General features: G+C 40.7%; 1 protein-coding gene across 5 annotated transcripts in view; it reads right to left on the bottom strand.

The window, feature by feature from the left end:
* Positions 1-15,428, bottom strand: part of NAA35 (N-alpha-acetyltransferase 35, NatC auxiliary subunit) — a 28,033-nt gene extending 12,605 nt beyond the window's left edge. For 2 of the 5 annotated variants that reach the window (XM_066338772.1, XM_066338776.1), the window contains exons 1-13: positions 15,224-15,403; positions 13,871-14,014; positions 11,018-11,051; positions 9,497-9,611; positions 8,319-8,393; positions 7,007-7,174; positions 5,492-5,558; positions 4,722-4,765; positions 4,101-4,151; positions 3,262-3,345; positions 2,284-2,398; positions 1,608-1,786; positions 520-579 (exon numbers count right to left, since the gene is read on the bottom strand). In XM_066338772.1, the coding sequence (XP_066194869.1) occupies positions 520-579; positions 1,608-1,786; positions 2,284-2,398; positions 3,262-3,345; positions 4,101-4,151; positions 4,722-4,765; positions 5,492-5,558; positions 7,007-7,174; positions 8,319-8,393; positions 9,497-9,611; positions 11,018-11,051; positions 13,871-13,994 (1,116 nt within the window). In that variant the 5' untranslated portion in view covers positions 13,995-14,014; positions 15,224-15,403. The other 3 variants (XM_066338774.1, XM_066338773.1, XM_066338775.1) reach the window with 3 other exon arrangements.
* Positions 15,429-23,059: the final 7,631 nt, after the last annotated feature.

Below are 23,059 nucleotides of genomic sequence, written 5' to 3'. Positions count from 1 at the left end.
TGAACACATTTTTCTTTCCCATAGTTATAGTCCATCGGCTCTACACATGGTTTAATAGGGATCAAATATAAAGAAGTTCTGACATCTAGGGGAACACTATTAAAATCAAAAACTCCTAGAAGGAATTATTCATTCAGAATTAAGGAATGTATAATGCACTTTCAAGGTAAGAGGTAAGAGAAGCTGTGAGAAGAAATAGCCTGTTCTGCACCAACCATCAGTTTTACAGTTGTAACAATAGGAGCAGTCTATACATTAAGTTCTGTCCAAACAGGGAGAACAGTTCTGTCCTGGCTTGAACATTTGATGGAGCATCTACAACTTCTCTGGGAAACTTGTTCAATGCTTCATCATCCACACAGCAAAACATTTCTTCCATAATACTTAAATATCAACCAAAACATGTTTACCACTTAAATATTATTAATTCATATGCAAATTACTGAAATATTTAAAACAATAACTGAAATGTATAAAGAATACTGAAGTATTTTATTAATAGACATAATCAGGACTTGCCTGTAACAGAGATCTTGAAAGAACACATGGTGATTGCTCACTAAACTCACAGAAAAAGTCCTAACGTATATGTAGGAAAAGAAAAAAAGACAAATCAGCTTAATATGCTAATTTAGGTAGGTATAAATATACACCAAATCATATTTACACACACACTCTTTTCTAAACAAATACCTACAACTGTGTAAATACACCTATATTTTGTTTAGAAGCACACACAAACATAGCATATCTTATACAACTTGTAAGACCATGAATAGCTTGAACAGAACAGAATATATTACGAAGATTTTCTGCAATTACTCATTACCTAACAAAATGTTTCTGAACTTTCAAATACAACAACTAGAAAGATGATAGTATGGAAAAAAATACTATGAGATTGTTAAGATCATGATGTAACTACACCAGGTATTGAACAAAACTGAGAATTTATTTAAAGAAATTGACTGAAACCAGGTAAGGTTTAACTGGTGCCAGATTCTTCACGCAAACAATAGGAAATAGGAAGACAAGAAATTTGATGTAACTGTATCTCTTTTACCAGTCAGTGAATGCATGGATACCTAGAAATATTTCAAACATTTAAATGTCTTCTAATAAATGCAGGCAGTAACTAAGAGTAACATCAGTTACTCAGGAAAGAATATAGGCAGGTGCTTAACTTTATGCCTATTTAGGGAACTGCATGTTTAAACACCTATTTTCGTGCTCTCTTGTGTTTTAGACGCACGTGCAGAATGCTGCTTAATGAATTTTGTAAAAAGTCAGGCATATAGCAAAGAATTATGTTCTGATGCTGTAGACACAGCTCTTCAAACAAAGAAATTTGCTTGGCCTTTGCCACTAAGATGCGTAATTATTTAATGAATTACGGGAAAAGTGAGAGGTTTGAGAAGAGGAAAGGTCATTTGTCAAAAGAAAAAAAGTAGTAATTATCAGGAAGGCTAGTAAACTTTGAAATTGTACCTAACAGTGAATAACACCAAATACATGCAACAGCATGCACATATGGAATGATTTTTTTTGCAAGTCACATTTTCAGATCTTATTTTTGGCAATAAATAAGAAATATTCATCATGCTTACCAGTATACAGTGCAAATTAGTTAAGTTGACTACTTCACATACAGTTTTTATTCGGTCTATTAGTTTGGAAAAATAATTGACCATTTCTTCCCTTTTAATAATTTTTGCGTATCGAGGGAAAGTTGGTGGCAGCAATCTCTGATTAACAAGTGGCTCAAACCCCATCATAATAGGATGATCTAAAGAAGGAGGAAGTGAGAGAGACAGAGAGAAGTTGCATGTAAGTTGTTTTCAGAACCCTCTTCAATAATAGAAATTATTCTATTAGCCAAAATGAATTCTTTAAGTGACAGTTAACTTCCTGAGACTCCAACAACCCAACTAAGACAATGATTACTCTTCAAAAAACCTGAGTCCTCAACACCTCAACATACACCTGTACAAACAGTGAAGTACTGTTCCCTATGTAAAAATGGCATATACACAGATTATAAGTGCAATGCATCTAATCAAAAGTTCACATTATCTCTGCCTTTAAAATAACAGTATTGCTTTCTGGAGAATCACCACCTGGTAAAATCAAATCAAACTATGCAAATCTGTAACAACTTGCATAACAAGTATTTTATTTCAAAGTAAGTAGTGATTTAAACTTTTCTTTAAATATACAAAGATATTTACATTTATGAAGGGACCATATCCAGGAAAGAAAGAAATGGTGCAATTTGATACATACCTCCTTTAGTGGTATCATTCTGTGCCTGCATACCGTGATGCAGTGAATTGTGTATAGCAGAGAGCAAGTCAGCTGCCTGAGTCATTTGTTTTTGAGCTTCTGCAACTGCACTCGTCTGAAGGGCAGGAAACAATTACTAATTGTTAATTACAATTATTATAAATTATCAATAATTAAGAATGTGGTCTTAACTATTATTAATTATTAATAACTATTACAAACCTATACATTTTGACTATCTAATTAATGTTAGTTTATGAAAAAAAATAGCATTAATATTCTGATATTCTTACACAACCAGTTCTGATAAGAAAACCAAACAATCCAACATTTTTGTGTGGTAGCACTCTTTGTATTTTATGTATCTGTACAAAAATTCAGTGCTGTACATTTTGCTATGTAAGACTTTATGATAATTACAACTGAAAGTCTTGTATACAATATGTAAGAATCTGCTTGGGGGCACTTCTATTTCTTTGCCTTAAAACGCGACATTCCTTTCTCTCTCAGCAATTAGGAAATCTTATATTCAAAAAACAGGTAAATAGTACGGAATGCTATTAAATTCCTCTTCTCAGACCAAAGATGTCTAGATATACATTCAGTATCATGTGGAAGGAAAACCTAGCACTTCTGATAGAGACAAAACGCTGCCCAGTGTCAGGTAACTCGACAGGAGGGAACAAATTCAAACAAGACATTTTGCTCATGTGTGTGAAATATTTTTAAATGTTTTGTAATGAATATTCTGTCCTCCTGCAAGACCATAATAATGTCAGCTACTAGTCTTTCCTGTGTTTCCCACTGAACAAAAACTGAGTATTTGCCACTGTAAGGCTGTATTCAAAGATTTACCTGCATCCACACCAATTCAAATCTCCTGAAATCTACAGAGATTACTGTGCCTGATCTTAAAGAACAAAAAAATGGGCATTTCAAGGATTCCAACGCAAACATAGAGACGACAAATGAACGTACCTCTTTTTTTGTAAATGCTATTAGGACAGTTAGTAAGATGCGGGTAAACTTGACTCTGCTGAAGACAGCTAAACATTGTTGATGCTGTAATAAAATTATACTGCTAATTACTAAGCAATAGATATTAGATCATGGAATCACAGAACATCCTGTGTTGGAAGGGACACAGAAGGAACAGCCAGCCCAACTCCTGGCCTTGAACAGGACCACCCCAAGTGTCACACCACGTGCTTGAGTGTTGTCCACATTTTCCTGGACTCAAGCGTGTTTTGGTGCTGTGACCACCTCCCTGGGGAGCCTGCTGTAGTGCCCAACCACTCTCTGGGTAAAACCCTTTTTCTAACATCCAACCTAAACCTCCCCAACACAACTTCAGGTCTTTCCCTCAAGTCTTGTCCCTGGTCACCACCAACGAAGAATCATTGGTGCCTGTCCCTCCTCTTCCTCTCATGAGGAAGTTGTAACTGCAATGGGATATCCCCTCAGTCTCCTCATCTGCAGCCTGAACAGACCCAAGTGACCTCACCTGCTCCTCATACAACTTCCCCTCAAGGCCCTTCATCATCTTCATGGCCCTTCTTTGGACACTCTCTAATACCTTAATGGCTTTCTTGTATTGTGGTGCCTGCACAGGACTCCTGCCCTCCCTGCACCAAACTGCCACACAAAATGCCTCAGTATGCCCTAACTAGCCTGTCTTGCTGTTTGCCAGCTCTTCCCCATGCACCTGGGTGGTTACACTTTCTGGCTGCTTCTTATATGCATGGGCGTTGTTATACCGTATTTAAATCTCCCATTTACACCCACAAAATCCAGGAAAAAAGCAAACAATTCATTACTTCGAGTTCAACTTCTGGATCCCTCTCTTCTCCTTGACGACTTCGAGTGCTCTGCAACGTGAAGAAATGTCAAATAATTTCCTAAAAATTGCAAAGAAAGCTACTGATAAAATCTCTTTGCCTTCTCTAAAATATCCACCTGTTAAATAACCCAAAAAGTCAGTTTTCAAATTCAAAATTTCTTAATATATAATCCAGGTATTTGAGTGATTCTCCTATAAGATCTATGTCAGTAAATTCCGCAAATGGGCAAAGCACAAACACTTTACACATTGTAAGCTGTGGTAAAGGAAAATTAAGTAACTTCTTTAATGTTAGATACTATCTCTGCCTAAAACCTGAAAGTTATATACCTACTTTCTGTGTCCCAGCCCAGTGTTATCTTGTATATCATGATTCCAGCTACTACTACCAGTGAAGCAACTACTAAAGAGTTTACAAATAAAGTCTGAAAATTTAGCTAGAAGGCAAACTAAAAGCATGTTACAGAAACCATTATGGCAGTTCTTCAAAAACCCCACTATAATGACACAAACCTCCTTCGTTTCTCCAACTCCCTTCCCCAAACCTATGTTAAGTACACCTGAAATATAATTGACAAGACAAACATGAAAAAAATACCTTCACTCGTCTTTGCATGTCATCTTCTACATCTTTCAGCATACCTGGAAAAAATCACAGCATGGCTAAAAGCTGAGAAGCATTCCTAGGCACACACACCCACACCACTCAGGGGAAAAGAAGTTTTGGGGGGCGAAAAAAATCAAACCTGTAAGTGCTTTACATACCCATTAGCCAAATACTAGACAAAAAATAAACTTGTGAGGAATGGTGGAGATGTCTTGGAACAATCAAAAATCAGAATATAGACCAACTGATGCAAAGTTGAAGTGTGCACAAACTTTTCAGAAATCAATCAATGGAAAGCTCAAATACATACTAAAAAATCGGGCATCAAAAGATTAACAAATGTACTTGTATGTACCTAATAACATATGTATTCACAGCTATAGAACTATTAGATTGTTTTTCTCCCTAAAGCAGCCTATTAAGAGGACATCAAACTGTGAGGCAAGAAAGCAGAATTCAAGCAATGCATTTTCCAGTGGTTTTGTATCTATACCATGATGAACTCATGCCTAGCCATTTTGTTGGCACATCTAAAAGCACTTCTGCTTCTCAGGGACTTAACAAGACAACTAAACCTTTTCTTCAAGGAAAAGTAATTTGATCTCTCTTTTTACCAAGTCAGTAATTTTCACAAGACAAAAAAAAACCCAAAAACTTAACAGCTGAGACTCCTAGCAGTTAATCAAATCTGTCTGAAAGTAATCACACACTCAAAAGATAAAGAGGCTGCTGGACAGATACCAAGAAAGAACAAACTGTACCTGTAACTCTAAGGTCTGTCACACTGTTGGCCATTTTAAAACCGTAAGTCATTGACTGAAAATCTTCCTAAAAAAAGAATAAAAAATAATCAAGGGAGCAATATGTAGTGAAATATAAAAGCTCTAGTTACATTTTCAGATTGGGGTCTGAGTTTTCTTTTTGGTTTGGGTTTTTTGGGAGTTGTTTTCTTAATAGGTTTTGTTTTCTTAATAGGTCTTTTTGGTTTTTCTCTTTTAGTGGAGTGGTTGTGGGTGTGCATCAGGTGTGCTTTTGTTTAATTCCATCAAGCATAAAAGTACAGATTTATTCTACATAGCTAAAGACACTAAGAATGAATACACCGAATGACTTTCCCACCCAAATCCAGCTTGAGGTAATTATTTTCTGCATAAATCCTTAATACCAATATGCCCTTCCTATTTTCATCAAGTGACACCCTACCAAACTGTTACAAGAGGTATAGCTGCAAAGTAGTATTTGATCCATTTTAGATATGGTCAGCAAGAGTGACTTGTTCAAGCTCAAAGGAAATAGAGATTGTTCTGAGCCCATTGCCAGATGGATATTTTAGACAAGAGACAATCATGACTATCTAACACAGAAAAATGAAAAAAATTAAATTGGAAGAAAACCACAACCGAAATGGATTTCAAATGGTTAACCACAAGACTTGCACTTCTTCTTCAGTAAAATATTTATGTGGCTCCAGTATTCAAGGAAAATACAGAAGAGAGAATGAAACGCCTTCATTGGGTGCGATGGTTCTGGCTTCTCTTTCTCTGCCAGGATCACGATTAATACACAGGAGTCGCAGTTTGTGTTTGGACTTGGTTGCTTATTATTTTTTACCTATTTACAGACTCACGAGCCATGAGCTCTACCTAGCAAGTTAAAGAAATGAGGTAAAACGGAGTACTTCTCTATCTCTACCAGGTCTTTTCAAGGACAATCTGTCCAATTATGAAATATCACCTTAATTATTTTTATTTTAACCCCAGTAACTAACTACTTGAAGTCTGCAACGCGGACTCCATCCACCAATTACAGAAAACCACCTAAACCCATGAAGAAGAAGGAAGAAGATATTGAAGAAGAAGGACTCAGACAAGGCCCAAAGTCCTCTTTCTTGACTCACATGTATTGCTATATATTAAAATCCGAAATTCAAGCTTTTCCCCCTGTGAGATGACACAATACTATTTGAAATACACATCCACAACCCCAGTGCTATCACTCAATCTCAGAAGCCTGTTCCAAGGCCTCATGTCAAATATGGTGCTTGCTTGAGGGTCAGCACCTTTTAGCGCAAAAAGCCTGAAAATTTCAGCCTCCAGGGTTCAAAAAATTGGAAAAAAAAGCATTTTAAAGACACCCAGTTTAATACTTTGAGGATGATGAACTCCTATTCCCACTGTATTCTCAAATCAAACACTAATAAATGTCACTAATACCTTGTTTTACTTGCATTATGGTATAATGTATATTTAACTCCACAGGAGATGGGAAACACATACCTCCTCAAAAACAGCTGCTTTGTTAACCTTTTCTCTGGCAATATCACAGATTTTTAGGATTCCAAGAGCAAAAGCCTTCATAGCAGGATCTTCTATGAAGTCTGGATTATGAATATAAAGGCAAGTGAATACTGTCTGTGCCAAGGAATGTCCTTCTAACCATGTTATCTAGAAAAAAGGAAAGTAAGTATTTTACTCATGACAGCCAAGTCCTCATTTTTATAGATGCATTTTTTTCCATTTTATTGTGCTTCAAACACTCATTAAGAAACTCCTTACCAAGGCAACCTTCCAAGTACCAAAAAGGTACTTGGTGAAGGTGTTTCAAGCCTAGAATTCTGGTGTTGATAAGCCTCTTCTATAAAGTTCAGGTCAAATACTGTGAGTTGGACATGACATTACGTTATGAGACCTTCATCTTTATAAACTTCTTCTGCATAAAGAGTGAATGGAAAATGACTATGAGACAAGTCACTAATGTTCTTCATGTTCTCTCTTTTTACAACATAGAGCTTCTTGTCACAATCCCCTCCACCACTTCCATGTTTCTTTAAGCTACAAGGAAAGATTCAGTAACTCACATTTCTATCTTGAAATAGCCAAAAACTAAACTAGAACCGTATTTTTAATATCAGCACTGTCCCTTTTGGGGACCAGGAGTAGAAAACAAATGATGTTACACTGTATCAGATATACTAAGATCTTTATGTCTTTCTGACTAAACTGATTGCAAATGTTTTAAAAAATAGTATTATTGATGTAATTTTAAACATTAACTGAAAATAATGAGTATAATTTACTAAGGAAATTGAAGCATATACACAAAAAAACTCTGCAATTAATAAGCAACTGATATTCGACTTTTTTTTTTCCCTAAATATATTTATTTTCCTTCTTCAAAATGCTTCTGTACACTCAGTCAATTCTGGCTGTACAGAAAGGAGCAACACAGTGCTACCACTTACTACATACTCAGCTTCCAACACCGTCAAATATCAATACATAGCAGGTAATCAGATAACATACATTTATAAAACCAGAAACTGTAACACCTTTTAAAGGTTTTAAGGTGTTAACAGCAATCTTCCATATTTCTTATAGAAAAAAAAATTAAAAATCAAAATTAAGCCTTTCATAACAGACGATGCAAATAACTAAATGGAAATTAAAATATAGGTATGTATTTTCTGCTTGGTCAATCATTATCTCAGTTCTGCTGGGTTTTTTACACTTTTTTTTTTTTTTAAGATGGATTAAAGGATTATATTTTGAAAGAAAAAACATCCCACCTAAAGAATAGAAAAATGCTTACCAAACAACAAAAACACGTGTCCATTATTCCTACTAGCTCAGGTGAAGTGAGATCCTTTATTTTAATGGTGCCATCCTTAGAAAAGAAACAAACAGAAAAACCCCAACCAAAACGCTAAATACTATGGAAGAACACAGACAAAATACAACTTATTTATACCAAAGCCAAAAAGGAAATTAAAATTCGTTTGACAGTTCAGAGTAATTGTACACCACTAGCTTTACTGACCAGCTTCACAACATGTCTCAGTTCTTAAGAACTTTGCATTCCCATCAGTTAACACTGACCAAATGTAAAACTACCCAAAGAGAATGCTAAAGTAACAATTCCTAGTTACTACTAGCCAAGAAAAGTTAAAAAACAGTTAACTGCTAACATTAAAATCACAAGACAGTATAATCATAATAAAGATTGAACAAGGAATAACATGCAGGACCAATTCTTTGAAGAATGCTTTTTAAACTGGAAATACTTGTAGTGTTTTACTGCCTTAGAGGTCAACACGCAAAAGGTTGCAACTTTGACTATTTAATTTGCCCAATATATGCAATCCTGCATACATTTTACATGACTTAGCCAGTGTTTTACAGAGTTCTCTGACTGTATTTCAAGTGTTCACCATAAAAAAAAGACTCTTCTCTCTGAGTGCATTACTTTTTTTCCAAAACAACAGCAAATCTTTCAACCTCTGTCCTCAAATCTACCTTGATCATAAAACAAAAGTTAATCATTTCTGTCACTGTTAGTAAATTATCCAGCTTCTGTTCAATGCTGATAAACTCAAAGAATGATAAAATGTTAATTTCCAGTTTGTTTAAGGAAGCTGGTTTCCATTCAGGTTAAACAGAAGCTAACCAATACATCTTCATATAAAAGACACATTTAGGGGAAGCACAGACTGACTTGGAAAACAATGTTGGAAATATATTAACTTGAGGTAGCAATACCAAATAATTTCACAGTACTTTTCACTGGAAGAGTCAGCATCATTATGATAATGCAGTTAAGAAGAAAGGTAAACATCACAAGTTATTTTTTACTTATCCAAAAGAAAAAAGGAAAAACATAAATTTCAAGAGAAGACTGAAAATACTAATTATGGTGTATTGTGCTTAACTGTAATTTGACAAAACTGTGTATTTCTACAGTATAGATAAACCCAGTAAATTCACACAAACCTTAATAGCTTGCTCGAAGTTAAGAACCTTCCTGTTAACTTGATTTCCAATCATACCAGCATCCATCTTGGGATCCATCATTTCAATGGCCGACATGGCTTCAAAAAGACCAAAACTAAGAACACAAATTAAAAAAAAGGTGCTGAATATAGTTATTTTATACAAAACAGTCTTCACAAACTAATGAAAAAGAACACAGAAAGACAAACCAAGTACACTGTATTCTGACCACAGACAATAAGATATGTAAACATTAGTACTGATCTTCAGAGTTCATGGTTTTCAGGAAGTCAAGGATCTCTCAAGTTCATAGGAAAAGAGATGGCTAAAAGTAAAATAAAATCATTAGCCTTTCTCTAAGGACGAAGAACACTCCTGAATGAAATAATCCACTACTATCTCTTTGCACTTGTTTCTATGAACTTCACAGCATCTTCATAAACATCATGTAAAATCATAAATTGATATTAACTGAACAAGCTGCTCGCTATTACACCACACCCAAAAAACCAAGGAAGATATGTCCCCCTCTTCCACACTAATGACAATATACATGACATAGACTAATACATACTGAATATAATGGCTTTGTTTAAAATGGGCATGTTAAGAAAACTGATACTGAAAAAACTCCCTCAGCATGTGACAACCTATCACTTGTAGTCAGGGCATAAAAGCTTGCAGAAGAGCCACATCAAAAGAAGACTTGCCTACATATGAAGAGATACAGTGCTTCACTTTACCACGACATTCATCAGAACTCCTGCAACAGTCTTTGTAACACAAAAAGTTTATTGCACGTGGCATATTTAAATTCTGAAAAGTGAATTTGCTGTATATGCTCTGAAATGCTCTTATGTTAAAACTACAGCTGAAAATGTGCTTTGACTCAACTAAGTAACTAGCTGCACATCCTTGCACACACTTTTAAGCAAGTTTTCATTTCATACTGTGCTCCTGTTTTCTGAACTATTAGTTACAAATATAACTTTTCTTTACTCAAGTGAACACCTTCACTAAAAAGAATTTATTCGTTAAAATATTTAAATTATTTAAATTCATCATTCTTTAATAAATTCAGCAAGTCTTTACCACATCCTTCTCTTTGAAATATTCTTTCAATGTTGACTTCTCACTTTGTGCTTTAACATGTTATTGAAGTTGCATTAAATCATACCAATTGTTTTAAAAATACTTGATTATGACATTTCAGGCAACCAAGTTTAAAATCTTTCTGGCCTTTTTTCATAAAAGCATGTACCATAAAATAGCAGTGTAATTACCACAGACCAGAAGATGTGCTATGAACTTCTGAAATACAATTTCAATCACACTGAAAAATGTCATGTTACACTTAGAACATCAGGTATGTTCAGCATTCATACATGTGCAGCATATATGCAGCGCTAAGATGTAGAATATTATTTAAAATAAAAGTCTAAAAAAAGCTTAGTTATTAGGTAACATTAACATGTTTGCAGTAATATCTAAAAGCCAGAATCATCCCAAACACATACTTACAGCTTGTCATGAAGCAGTTCTCCTAACTTCAGTTCTACAAAGGAACAGGACAAAACAAACAATTACTATCATCCTACATGCACACCTTTTCCAGGGTAATTTTGTCACACATGAAACTGCTTCATGCCAAGAGAGAACAAGCTGCAGGAAGCAGATCAGGCATTTCTATTTGCATTGTGTTTGCATGTCCTGGGTTTGGTAGCTTGTGGGGGGGTGGCTATCAGGGATGGCTTTTGTGAGAAGCTGCCAGAAGCTTCTTCCATGTCCAGCAGAGCCAATCCCTGGTTCTAGAGATGGATGTGCTGCTGGCCAATTAGAAACACTAATACCTCTTGGTAACAGATTTAAGAAGAAATAAAAACAACAAAAAAAGTTGCAGAGTTTTACTTGCAGATGAACAACAGCTTTACTTGCCAAGTGGGCACACAGGAGAAGAAGAGCCCTGCAGACATCAAGGTCAGTGCAGAAGGAGAGGAAAGGAGATGCTCCAGGCACTGGAGCTGAGATTCCCCTGCAGCCCATGGTACAAACCATGGTGAGGCAGCTGTGCCCCTGCAGACCCTGGAGGATCACAGAGATGCAGAGATCCACCTGCAACCCATGGAGGAGGCTCACACCACAGAAGGTAGATGCCTGAGGAAGGGTTGTGAATCTATACGAGAGCTGGGGAGAGAGGGGCCCTGCTCCCATGCTGGAGCAGCCTGTCCTTGAAGGACTGCACCCTGTGGAGCAGTGACCCAGGCTGCAGCAGTTTTGGGAGGACTGCTGCCTGTGGGATGGACTCACACTGCAGCAGGTCACTGAGAGCTGTTCCAGTGAGATGGACCCACACTGGAGAAGTTCATGGAGAACTTTCTCCTGTGGGAGGGACCCCACAGTGCAGCAGGGAAACGCACCCTCCCTGAGCAGTGGGAGAAGCCTTGGTTGATGAGCTGACCATTACCCCACTGCCTGTCTCCCTGTGCTGCTGGGGTAGGAGGCAGAGCTGGAAGGAGACAGGGGTGGCAGGAAGCTGTTTTTAAGGGATTCTTTTACTTCTCATTATCCTGCTCTGATTTTGCCAGTAGTAATTTCACTTTGTATCTCTAAGCTGAGCCTGATTTCCCCTAACAGTATTTGGTGAGTGATCTCTCCCAGTCCTTTTTGCAACCCATGAAATTTCATTAGATCTTCTCTCCTCTGTCCACCTGCAGAAGGAGGGGAGTGAGTAGCTTTGGTGGGTGCCTGACATCTGGCCCAGGTCATCCCATGACACTACTGCTTTTACTTACAAAGCACTTTCAAGACTGAAACACTAAAAAAACAGTGATTCACAGTGTGCCCTCCTCCCTCTGTTATTCTAGTAGTTAAAGAAGTTTTAGAATTAGTAAGCACACGGTGCACTCCCAGCCCTAAAAGCTGATGGCCTGGGCTGCATCCAAAGCAGCTTAGACAGCAGGTGAAGGGAGCGGATTCTGCCCTTCTGCCCTGCCCTGGTGAGACCCCACCTGGAACCCTGCATCCAGCTCTGGGGTCCCAGCACAGGAAGGACATGGATCTGTTGGTCCAAGTTCAAAAGAGGCTAAAAAAAAAAAAGAAAAGAAAAAAAAAAAAAAAAAAAAAAAGGAAAAATTCTAAAGTACCTTTCCTACAAAGACAGGCTGAAAGAGTGGGGGCTGCTCAGCCTGGAGAAGAAAAGGAGGGTGTGTGGAGACCATCGAGCATCCTTCCAGTTCATAAAGGAAGGCTACAAAAGAGCTGGAGAGGGACTTCTTACAAGGGCATATTCAGTACAAGGGGAAATGCTGTTAAACTAACTAGAAGAGAGATTTAGATTTGATATTGGGAAATTCTTTACTGTGAGGGTGGTGAGTCACTGGAACAGACTGCCCAGAGAAGTTGTGGATCTCCCATTCCTGGCACTGCTCAAGGCCAGGCTGGATGGGGCTTTGAGCAACACAGTCTAGTGAAAGGGGCCCCTGTTCACAGCAAGAGAGTTGGAATGAGATGGTCTTTAATGTCCCTTCCAACCCAAATCATTCTGTGATGATTATTCTGTGAAATAGTAGCATGTGAATAGCCTGGAATATAGCTGTTTCCTCTGCTCCCTTCCTCAGGTGCCTTAGTCTTTTCTAGGGGAGACTACTGAAAGGCTTGCTTTTCCTCATAACTTTTAAAGGAGTCTTTAGGTATGTTCAGCACACAGGTGTAAGTAATACAGCGATAATTATGCGTAAGTAATTTACAGTAATACAGAGAAATAATGTACAGAAATTGTGTTTATCATTATGTAATATTCTGTGTGGTAAGATGCAGTTTTTATATTTATTTTTCCTAGTGTCATCATAAAACCAGTGAAAAAACTGTAAACTAGCAGTAGCATATAACAATAATAAAGGCACTGATTAAATGGAAGCAAGTGCTTCCCCATTTGTTGCATCAGTTCAAAAACTTAGACATGCTTCAACACAAAATGATGCACTAATGAATTAAATGAATTACTGGACCCTGAGAATCCAAAAAAAATATACAAGAAGGAAACAGAGCATTGACCCTGCATGCAGCAATGACATTTCCACTTGGCAGAAGAGACAGGAAGAAATCTTTGCAAAGGAAAAAAAAGGCAGATAAGAAAATGCCTAAGACGGAAAAACTTTAATTAAAGAGGTACTTATGTAATTTAGAAGACGAAGCAAAGTGAGGTAATTCATGATAATTCTAACCTCAGAGTTAACACTCTGTAGGTCATCCATCAGTGGTCATCCATCTGAAGCTTGAACCTGGGTCAAACTATAGCTCAAAAGAGCTTAAAGAACTATGTTTAGGCTTCCAAAGGATTCCAAGTTTTCTCAGAATGAAAGGACAACAACTCACCTCTACAAGCTTCTTCAAAATCCTGAGTTATATCTATCCAACTGGTATTACTCTTTTCCATCTTGTCAGGCATACCAAGTTCCCATCCTGAATCATCATCTTCTAGTGTAGCTTTCATAACCATGATGCTGCGCCTTTAGATTCCTGTCAGAGACACCATATATTTGACAAATCAGAGAAAGTGCTTCATGGGAATCTTTCTTTTCTTTTCAAGAATCAGGTGAGAATGGGAAATGAACTGACATTTTATTTAAACACCTACTGGTACTTAGGACCAAGAGAAAAACTCTTATTAATAAAAACTCTTAAAGAAAAAGCTTTTCTTATGTGTAATTTCTTTACAAGTAGCTTGTAGGCTGTGAAACCTCAAAAACTAAGGACATCAAAACATCAGCTGTTCAGGCCCAAACTAAAGCGTCTACTGTCAAATAAAAAATAAAAACAGAAGCATAAGAACAGATGCAGACATCGCAATTTTTTGTTCTTTTATACTATTAGACTATTCGTCCTCCTACTGCTCTGAAACATAAAAAGAGGGCAATGTAAAACTGAAAAACGGGCTTATTTCTTCTGATTTCTTCAGCAGAAAGCAGTATCAAGATTGCGGCACAGAAGTTAAGCAAGTTCAGACTGGAATATAAGTTTTAAACTCCACCGACCAGTTATTTCGAACTGGTTTTGTTCTTTCGCAACCACCCAACGCGGGCAGCCCTGAGGACTTCCACGCTCTTTCCCCGTCAGCCTGCCTGTGAGGTATGAGCAGTGCTGAACCCCGCTTATGCTGACGGAGCTCTCGCAAGAGACAGCTGCGAGCTCGGCAAGCTCTGAGCGGCTTAACCACAGCCGCCAAGGAAGCTTCAAACAAAGGCCCCAGCGGCAGAAGACCTCCCAGGCATCAGGAATTACCAAAAGCAAAAGGGAGGATCAAAAACCTTTTGAACAGCAGCCCCGGGGTGCCCTCGTCTCAGCCAGGCTCGGTCCCCGTCAGGGCCGTCAGGCTGTCACCAGTTCTCAAGGGAGAGAACCGCAGGGACTGGTAGGCTCAGCGGGCTGGGATAAGGAAATACGTGGGAAATCAACTGAAATAAATTATATTCCCTCTTGCATTCGGGACAATCAGGCCCCTCGGGTTCTCCTCCTCACCCCACAGGTCACTTCAACGCCGGCGCTGCCGAGGCCTCGCGCAGCCCCCCGGCGGCGCCCACCGGCCCGCACGGCTCCTCCGCCGCACCGCAGAGGAGGGGCCACCGCGCCGCCCGCCCCGCCGCGGGCAACGGCACCGCCACCGCGGGCTCCCCCTTCCTCCATCCCTTCCTGGGTGCCCCTGCGCCCCTCGCCCTCCTCGGGCCTCACCGGCTACGTCCCACGCCGCCGCCCGCTCGTCGCTCCTGGCTGGGCCCCCGCCGCACAGGCGCAGACGCACTGCTGCTGCCGCGGTCACCAGCCCGCGGTCCCGGCCGGAGCGCCCCAGCCCTACCGCACACGCGGCGCTCCGCCGCCCCGCCCTGTCCCCGGTCGCCCCTGCGCGGCCGCCGCTTACCGAGAGAGGCGAGGCAGGGCGAGCGCGGCCGCCGCGGCCGCGAGGAACATGGAGCTGGGCGGGGCGGGGCTGCGGCGGCTCCGCCCAGCGCGGTGCGGGCCCGGGCACCGTGAGGCCCTCGAGCCTGGTGGGGGCTGCGCGGGCGGACAATGCGGGAGCCGCGGGCGGCGGGGAGGTGCTGCACACGGGAACAGACTCTGGCTTCGGGTCTGTGGCGAAGGCTGTGTAAATGTCTAAAAAGCGTGTGTCAACAGGACGGAGGTGGATTTTTGTTAGTGGTGCCGAGCAACAAAAGGCAAAAGGCAGAGGGGGCAAACGGATGCACAGGAAGTTCCACCTGAACACGAGGAAGAACTTCTTAACCGTGCAGGTGACCGGGCACTGGAACAGACTGCCCTGAGAGGTTGTACAGTCTCCCTCACGGAGATACCTAAGAACTGTCCAGGCACAAGCTGTGCCACGTCCTCCTGGATGATTCTGCTTGAGCGGACAGGTTGGAACAAATGACCTCGTGTCTTCTAGCCTGACCCATTCTGTGACCCTCTGAATCGCTGCCAGCGAGGTCCCGGCGCGGCCTTGGGTCCCCAGCGCAGCCCGCAGGCCGGTGCTGCCGCTGCCTGTCCGGGGCGCGGTGCAGGGGCGGCGCTGGCACCGTGGGCTGAGCGGGGAGCGGCTCAACTGAAAACCAATTCGAAGCAGGCTTGCCTTTTTTTTTTTTTTTTTTTCCTTTTGCACTCCGTTTTAATGAACGTCATGAGCTAGAGCTTACGTAACTCCGTGTTCTGTATAGGGTCTACGGAGATGTGCTGATTGTTTCTGATGAGAGGGAAGCCAGGTGACGTGAGATGATGTCTTGGGGAACTACGGTTTTAGAGCACAGACTGAATACTTTCAGTTTCAGGCCAAGATCACCAGTGTAAAAGACGGTGGCTAATGTGCTTTACTGACGTGGTAGAGGCTATCTTAAGTAGATTCTTGTCGCCAAGGTTTTGGGAAGCAAGTTAGAGATTAAAACAAAAGCACTAACTCTATCCATTATCCTTTCTATTCAACGTGCAAAGTACAGAGCATTTGTGCTTGGTGGGAAGCAAGAAGAGAAATTTCAGTGAGAGCTCCTGTTAAACCAATGTCAGCAACGTACTTTATCTGAAAGAATAAATTATCTTTAGTTTAATGGCTGTTGAAATGTCCGATGACTCACAGCTGTGCTGTACTTACACAGAATTCCAGGGCTGACGTACAACAATATAGCAGACATCTTGTAATGATCCCAGTGTTACGGTGCAGAGATCATTATTGTTGAACCTGATGGTGGTTAAAACATCTCTATATGAAACCTAGCTGTCTTTAATACAGAAGACAGTGACAGCTTGACCAGCACTCTCTTCTGTTGCTAATTTTCAGGGGAATTCTATTTTTAGTCAGGACAGAAGGGCTGTAGTCCATATAATAATTTCACAAAAAATTCTTTTTTAAAAACTGCAATATTTAACAAAAATTATTTTCTGAAAGGTTTTAAGTTTGTCACAGACTGTTCCATGAGCAAATACCTGTTTGTGGTTTTGCGCAGAATTTATGGTTGCAATTTTAAGCTGACTTTTACAAAGTAATCATGGCAATGGATTCATCCTAAATAAATGTAACCACTTCCCTTCACAAAAAATACCAAGCATCAAAAATGAAGGTTATGTGTGTGTGAAATAACCATAGCAGTTTAAAAATACATGTTCACTGCAATAACCTCTAAAGACAAGATGCTTGCGAACATCAAAGCACTTCAACCTGAAATGAGACAATGAAGTGCCTTGACAAAATGCTGTAAAGGAATGATCTGACTTCTGGTATATGTCATGTGCACATGGAAAAATCCAGAGAATTAAATTGGGTTTAATTTATTTTTAGATTGTGCACACAATTATTATTTTTTTGATCGGATAGTTTACAAAAATCACTAGTATTTAAAATGCTTTGGAGTTTATTACAAAACTATCCCTTGTTTCCTTAGTCTAGTACACCACAAAGTAATAGTCCTCAATGTTAAGCAAGACAAAAGAAAATAGCAACCTTTATATAATATTTTCTGGTTATGTCCTATGCATGTTTTGTGCATCTGTCTTGGTGAAGTGGGAGCAGATCCCACTAAGTAGTGGGAAGGCTTATGAGGAACTTGCTTCAGTATTAATTATGGAGTACCTTTGTTCCTGCAATACAGTTAGAACATGTCATCATAATCTTGACTTAAATAGGCTGCTTTGTTTAAGAAAACTTCAGCTAACCATGTGACAGTTTAGGGTTTAGTCATTTGATTGACTGCTATTTTTGTCTTTCCAAAATGATGCTACATTAATTTTGAAAGTACTGATGTATTTTGTATGAGTTTGTAATACAGGATGTCTATTTTTACACTGCAGAAACTCATATTAAAGCATTATGAATTTTTAGCAATACTTTATAAAGAAGTAAGTAAACTTGTTGCCTACTATTTGGCTTAAAATATCCTGTAAAATAAATTTTGACTGGCATTAACAAAAAGGCATCTCCAGTCTTTCAAGTACTGTGTGAAATAAAAATCAAATTAAAAAAATAAAGTCTGTTTTGTTTGCTCTAAAGAATTTGAAGTGTATAGAAGTACTTATTGACCTGTTTGTACAAAATTACAATTTTTTATCATTTAAATAACAGAGATTTGTCCTCTCACTCAAAAGGTGTCCTAAAGTTCATTGTGGAAATGGTCATCTGCTGCAGGATATCTTCATAGCCCCAAGAAGGAGGTATCTCATATTTGTTTCTGAAGATTATTCTTTACCTTTTACCTTGCTTAAAGTACTGCTGAATTTTCAAGAACTTACCATTGCTTTGGATGTCCTTTTTAATGGAAGTAATTGGTGTAGGGAGAAAAGGGAAAGTGAGAGATCTCAAAGTATGCAAATACCCTCATAAATAGAAAGAAGATGACCTTCAGGTAGATTTTTTTTTTTTTTTTTTTTTTTTTTTACATTGTAGGTATGGAGGTTCTTGTTAGACTGAGACAAATGAGATTCACTCTTGGTTTTGACTGGGGCATGGAGGGGGGATTATGTTAATATTCCGTATGTCTAAATTAAATGTGATTGTCAGTAAGCATATGAAAAAAAGTGGCTGACTTGGTGTGAACCTGTGAAACAGTGTATCACTTTAGAAACTTGTCCTCTTCCTGCTCTGAAAAACAGTGCCCACTCCTTCCCGCCCTCAGTCCCCAGAAACTCAGATGAAAATATCCACCAAAATCTATACATTCTGAATTCTGTGAAGAATATTGATAAGTTATTACATTGTAGTATTACAAAGGCTAAAGTAGCTTAAAGGAAGCACAGATGTGAAGTTGAACTAAAATGCTTTTTTATGCAATGAAATACATGCATACAGACCACAGAAGGGCAACATTGGTGAAGTACCCAAGTGCTCTGATAAGATACATTAGAGTCAAATTCTCCAACATGTGTGTAGGCAAGCATTGGCTTCCAAATGTAGGAGTGATTGTTTTTTAAAGTGTTGGAGAGCTGTAAGCTTCATTATCTGGAACTGTTTGTTATCTGGAACTGACTGGATCTGTTCAGTAATAGAGTATAGCAAAGCAGATCTAACTAGTAGAGGTTCAATTTTAACAGGTAACAATGATTATCTGGTTGATAATTACAGGGAACAGGATACGATCTAGACATGCTTACACATTGCTACCCACTAAGTTATTTTGAAGAGCTTTTTCTTATTCTCATTGCTTTTATTATAGAATCAGAGAATTTTTAAGATTGGAAAAGTCCTTCAAGTCCAGCCATCAGCTCAGCACCACCATGTTCACCATTACACCACATCCTCAAGTGCCATACCCACACACTTTTATAAACACTTCCAGAGAGGGTGACTCTACCAGTTTCTTGGGCAGTCTGTTTTAATGCTTTACAACCGTTACCTGCCTTTAGAGGGCTAACCATTACCTTTTAAATTTTTCTGTGATTATTTTAGCTGTATGATCTGATCCTGGAAGTCATGCTGTACAGCTTACTTAGCAGTAAATGCTTCTTTAGTAGCCTGTAAAAATGCAGGACTGAGGAGCCTATCTTTGAAGACTTGTGTCTCTGTATAAATGTCAGTAATCTGTGACTCAATTCATTGCTTGTATTGCCTTGTCAACAAAACTAAATGAACACAACATGATTTATGTAAACTTAAAAGCTTCTTTATTTAACTTACGACACCTTTGATGTCCTTGCCTTTCCACACAGTGTGTACTTTGGTATATATTTGTTACCTTCTCTAAGTCCATGGATTGTCCCATTAAAAGGCTTATTCCTAAGATTGAATTTCCTACAAATCATAAAGTTATCAAAGTACAGATATCTGGCTACAGCACTTGCAACTCCTGCCCTACACACATCATTCAATCTATTCACAAAGGCAAGAGCAGAGATAACCAAGACTTTTCTACTATCTAGAAGGCAGCTGTGCATTTTGTGTGACAGTTTGCAGCTCTACTATAGGGTTGATTCACCTGAAGAATGATTTACAGTTTGTTAGTCCTTTAACTTAGGTTACAGTGTTAGGTAAATTCTGCTTATTATCCATGCAACGGTACACAGATGATCTGCACAGTGATTCATTCCCACAGCGAAGGGAAAAGACCTCAAAGTCCAACCTTTGACTAAACACCATCACGTCAACTAAACCATAGCTCTAAGTTGAATGTCTAGTAGTTTACTGAACACTTTCTGGGATGGTGACACCACCACCTCTCTGGTTAGCTTGTTCCAATGCTTAACCACTCTTTCAGTGACAATTTTTTTCTCATGTCCAACCTGAACCTGCCCTAGCACATCTTGAGGAACACTACGTGTTCTTCTTCAGTTGCTAGTTGCCTGGGAGAAGAGGCTGACCCCTGCCTGCTACACTCTCAGGTAGTTGTAAGAAAGGTCATTCCTGAACACTCTTTTCTCCTTTTTCTCCAGGCTAAACACCTCCAGCTCCCTCAGCTGCTTCTCATGACTTGTGCTCCAGGCTTTTCATCAACTACACTGCCCTTCTGTGGACACACTCCACACTCCTCAATGTTTCAGGTCAGGATCTGCTGTTGACTCCTAGGTCTTTTTTGGCTTTCCAGTCTCTCTGCCCCAAGCCTGTAGGAGTGAACGGGGTTGTTGTGACCCAAGGGCAGGACTCAGCACCTTATTGAACCTCATACCACTGGCCTCAGCTCATTGATCCAGCCTGTCCAGATCCCTCTGCAGAGCCTTCCTGCCTTCCAGCAGACCAACTCTCTCACCTGACTTGGTGTGGTCTGCAAACTGAGCTGCTGCTCGATCCCCTTATCCAAATAATTGACAAAGACATCAAACACGACCAGCCCCAGCAGTGCGCCTTAGCAAAATGCAGTAGTGACTGACTGTGTATTGTCAACCAGATAACTTAATTCACCAACACCCCCAACCATCCATCCAGTTTTTAACCCAGCAAACTGCTCCTGTGTAAGTCATTAGCAGCCGGTTTTGTTGGAGTCCAGGACATCCCCTTGGATGACTGGGATCTGAGGAAGGGAATTTGAGCCCTGGACAGGGGGGTGTGGAGCCAGTCCAGGGGGCTCGGAGACCTTGGCACAGAGCCCAGGAAAACACTGGGTTTGATTTTAGTCCGTGGGAGGGGCTTCCGACACAGAGAGAGGAATTGCAAACCACCAGGATGTGAAAACAGTAGTTTAGCACAGTAGAAAATAAAAAATACAGTAATTTTACAGTTCATGGAACAGAGGTAAATGGGGACAAGATGGAGGATTTAGGGTGGTTCCTCATGTACTTCTCCTTCTTCCTCATCCTTCATCTTTTGGGGTGGTGATGGCACAAAGTAGTTAGAGTGGATTGGGTCAAAGTAGAAATGACACTTTTAGTGTGGGCACTAGGTATTGGTACAAAATAGCAAATAACCGACCTGTAGTTATCTGTATAAATGTAAGGAAACATCCCATCACCTCATGTCCCCGCCGCTGTCCGGACCTCGGCTGGGAGCAGTGGAAATTCTGAGATATCGTATAATAAACATCACAAGAAACCTGAAAACAAACCTTGAGACTCTGCTCTTTTATACCAACATGACTTGGGGCTTTTAGAGGGCCAAGGACTTTAAACAATCTAAATCTCAGGTGAGGAAACCCTCCCCCAGAACTGGTGTCCCTGGGTGCTTTCCAGTGGACACACAAAACCCTCTAAAGCCAGGAAAACAGCCAGAGAAGACAGGGGAAGATTTTTGGCCAAAGCAGCTGACTTCAACTTCGCCTGAGACAGACAAACTCCAAGGGCCCTGGACTCATCACCCTGAGATCTGCTGGTCGGTGATCAGAGCAGCCCTGTGACGAATTTGAGAACATCTGCACCCTGTTCTTCAGTTTTGGTCGGTCGAATCCAGAACACATGGGGGTGGGAGTCTCCCAGGAACAACTCAGGATCCTATCTGCTTTACGAGTAGTTATCTCTGCACATCCTCCAGGCCTTTCTGAGAAGGAGCTTCAAGCTCTTCTTTCGTGGGTTGGGTGTAATTTTCCACATTGCGAATCCCACGTCCTATTTGAGCCGGCATTTTGGCAAGAGGCAAATAGGGAACTGTACCCCAGGGCAACTAAAAAGGACAAAACGGCTGCAAGGCTGTTGTTCGCAGGGAGAAACATGCTAGAGGCCATTTCACGTAATGCGGTTCCTCCTTCCTTACAGCAACGGAGGGCTGCGCAGGAGACAGAGCAAGGTTTCGTCTGTTGGACAGCAGCCAGCTGCTTCCCAGCAGCAGGCACGTCCCGTACCTCCTAGTGGGGATGTGGGAGGGGAGAGCCAGCAGCTGCCCCAGGTTATAGCAGCAGGGGAGAGCCAGCAGCTTCCCCGAGATGAGGCACATGAACCGCAACAGCTTGTCTCGGTGCCTCAAATTCCGAAACCAGATTCCCCGATACCGGTCCCGAGAAAGAAAAAAACCTTGTACTTCCCAGCGATCAGGATAGAGACATGCTTTCTTTTGAAGCATGTCCCCTGGACATGGGACAATTGCCCCAGAGGGGAGAACAGGGAGATTTAGAACAGATTCCACCTAGAAGTCCGTTCACCTCTCTCCCTCACCTCCCTTTGTCCACCGCGTCAAACCCCTTCGCCACCTCCTTCCTCCACTCGAGCAAGGACAGACACAACAGGGGGGAGGGGGAGTGTGCCAAACACCAGAGCAGCAGGGAAAACTAACGCCAAATCGCGTCAGCGCCGGGAGATAACACGGCGGCGCAAGGACGCCAAGGCGATGCGAGTCAATTGCGCCGGGAACAATCACACGGGGGGGCGGCGGGAAGACACATCATGTCAGGGGGGCGCGGATCGCGGGGAAAAACAACTCGCGGGCGACCGTCGGGATTTCGCGGACCGCGAAACCGGGACAAAAGGGGAGGAAAAGCCCACACCGGTAGCTCGGCGCAGGGTGATGATGTAAGCTACGGGAAGTGAAGTAGACTAAATTGTGTCCGCATCGCAAAGCGTGGGCAGAGAGCCAGGAGGTGCGGCGCAGACGCAGGCGCAGAGCCGTGCACTGCAAACCCCAGAGACGCCCGCGGCTCACGTTGGCGCAGGCGCAGTGGGGATGGGATGTATCCCAAA

The sequence above is a fragment of the Sylvia atricapilla genome, chromosome Z (assembly GCF_009819655.1).
Source record: "Sylvia atricapilla isolate bSylAtr1 chromosome Z, bSylAtr1.pri, whole genome shotgun sequence".
NCBI lineage: Eukaryota > Metazoa > Chordata > Aves > Passeriformes > Sylviidae > Sylvia > Sylvia atricapilla.
Note: the sequence above shows the minus strand (reverse complement) of the source record. Positions and strands in the feature narration are given on the sequence as shown.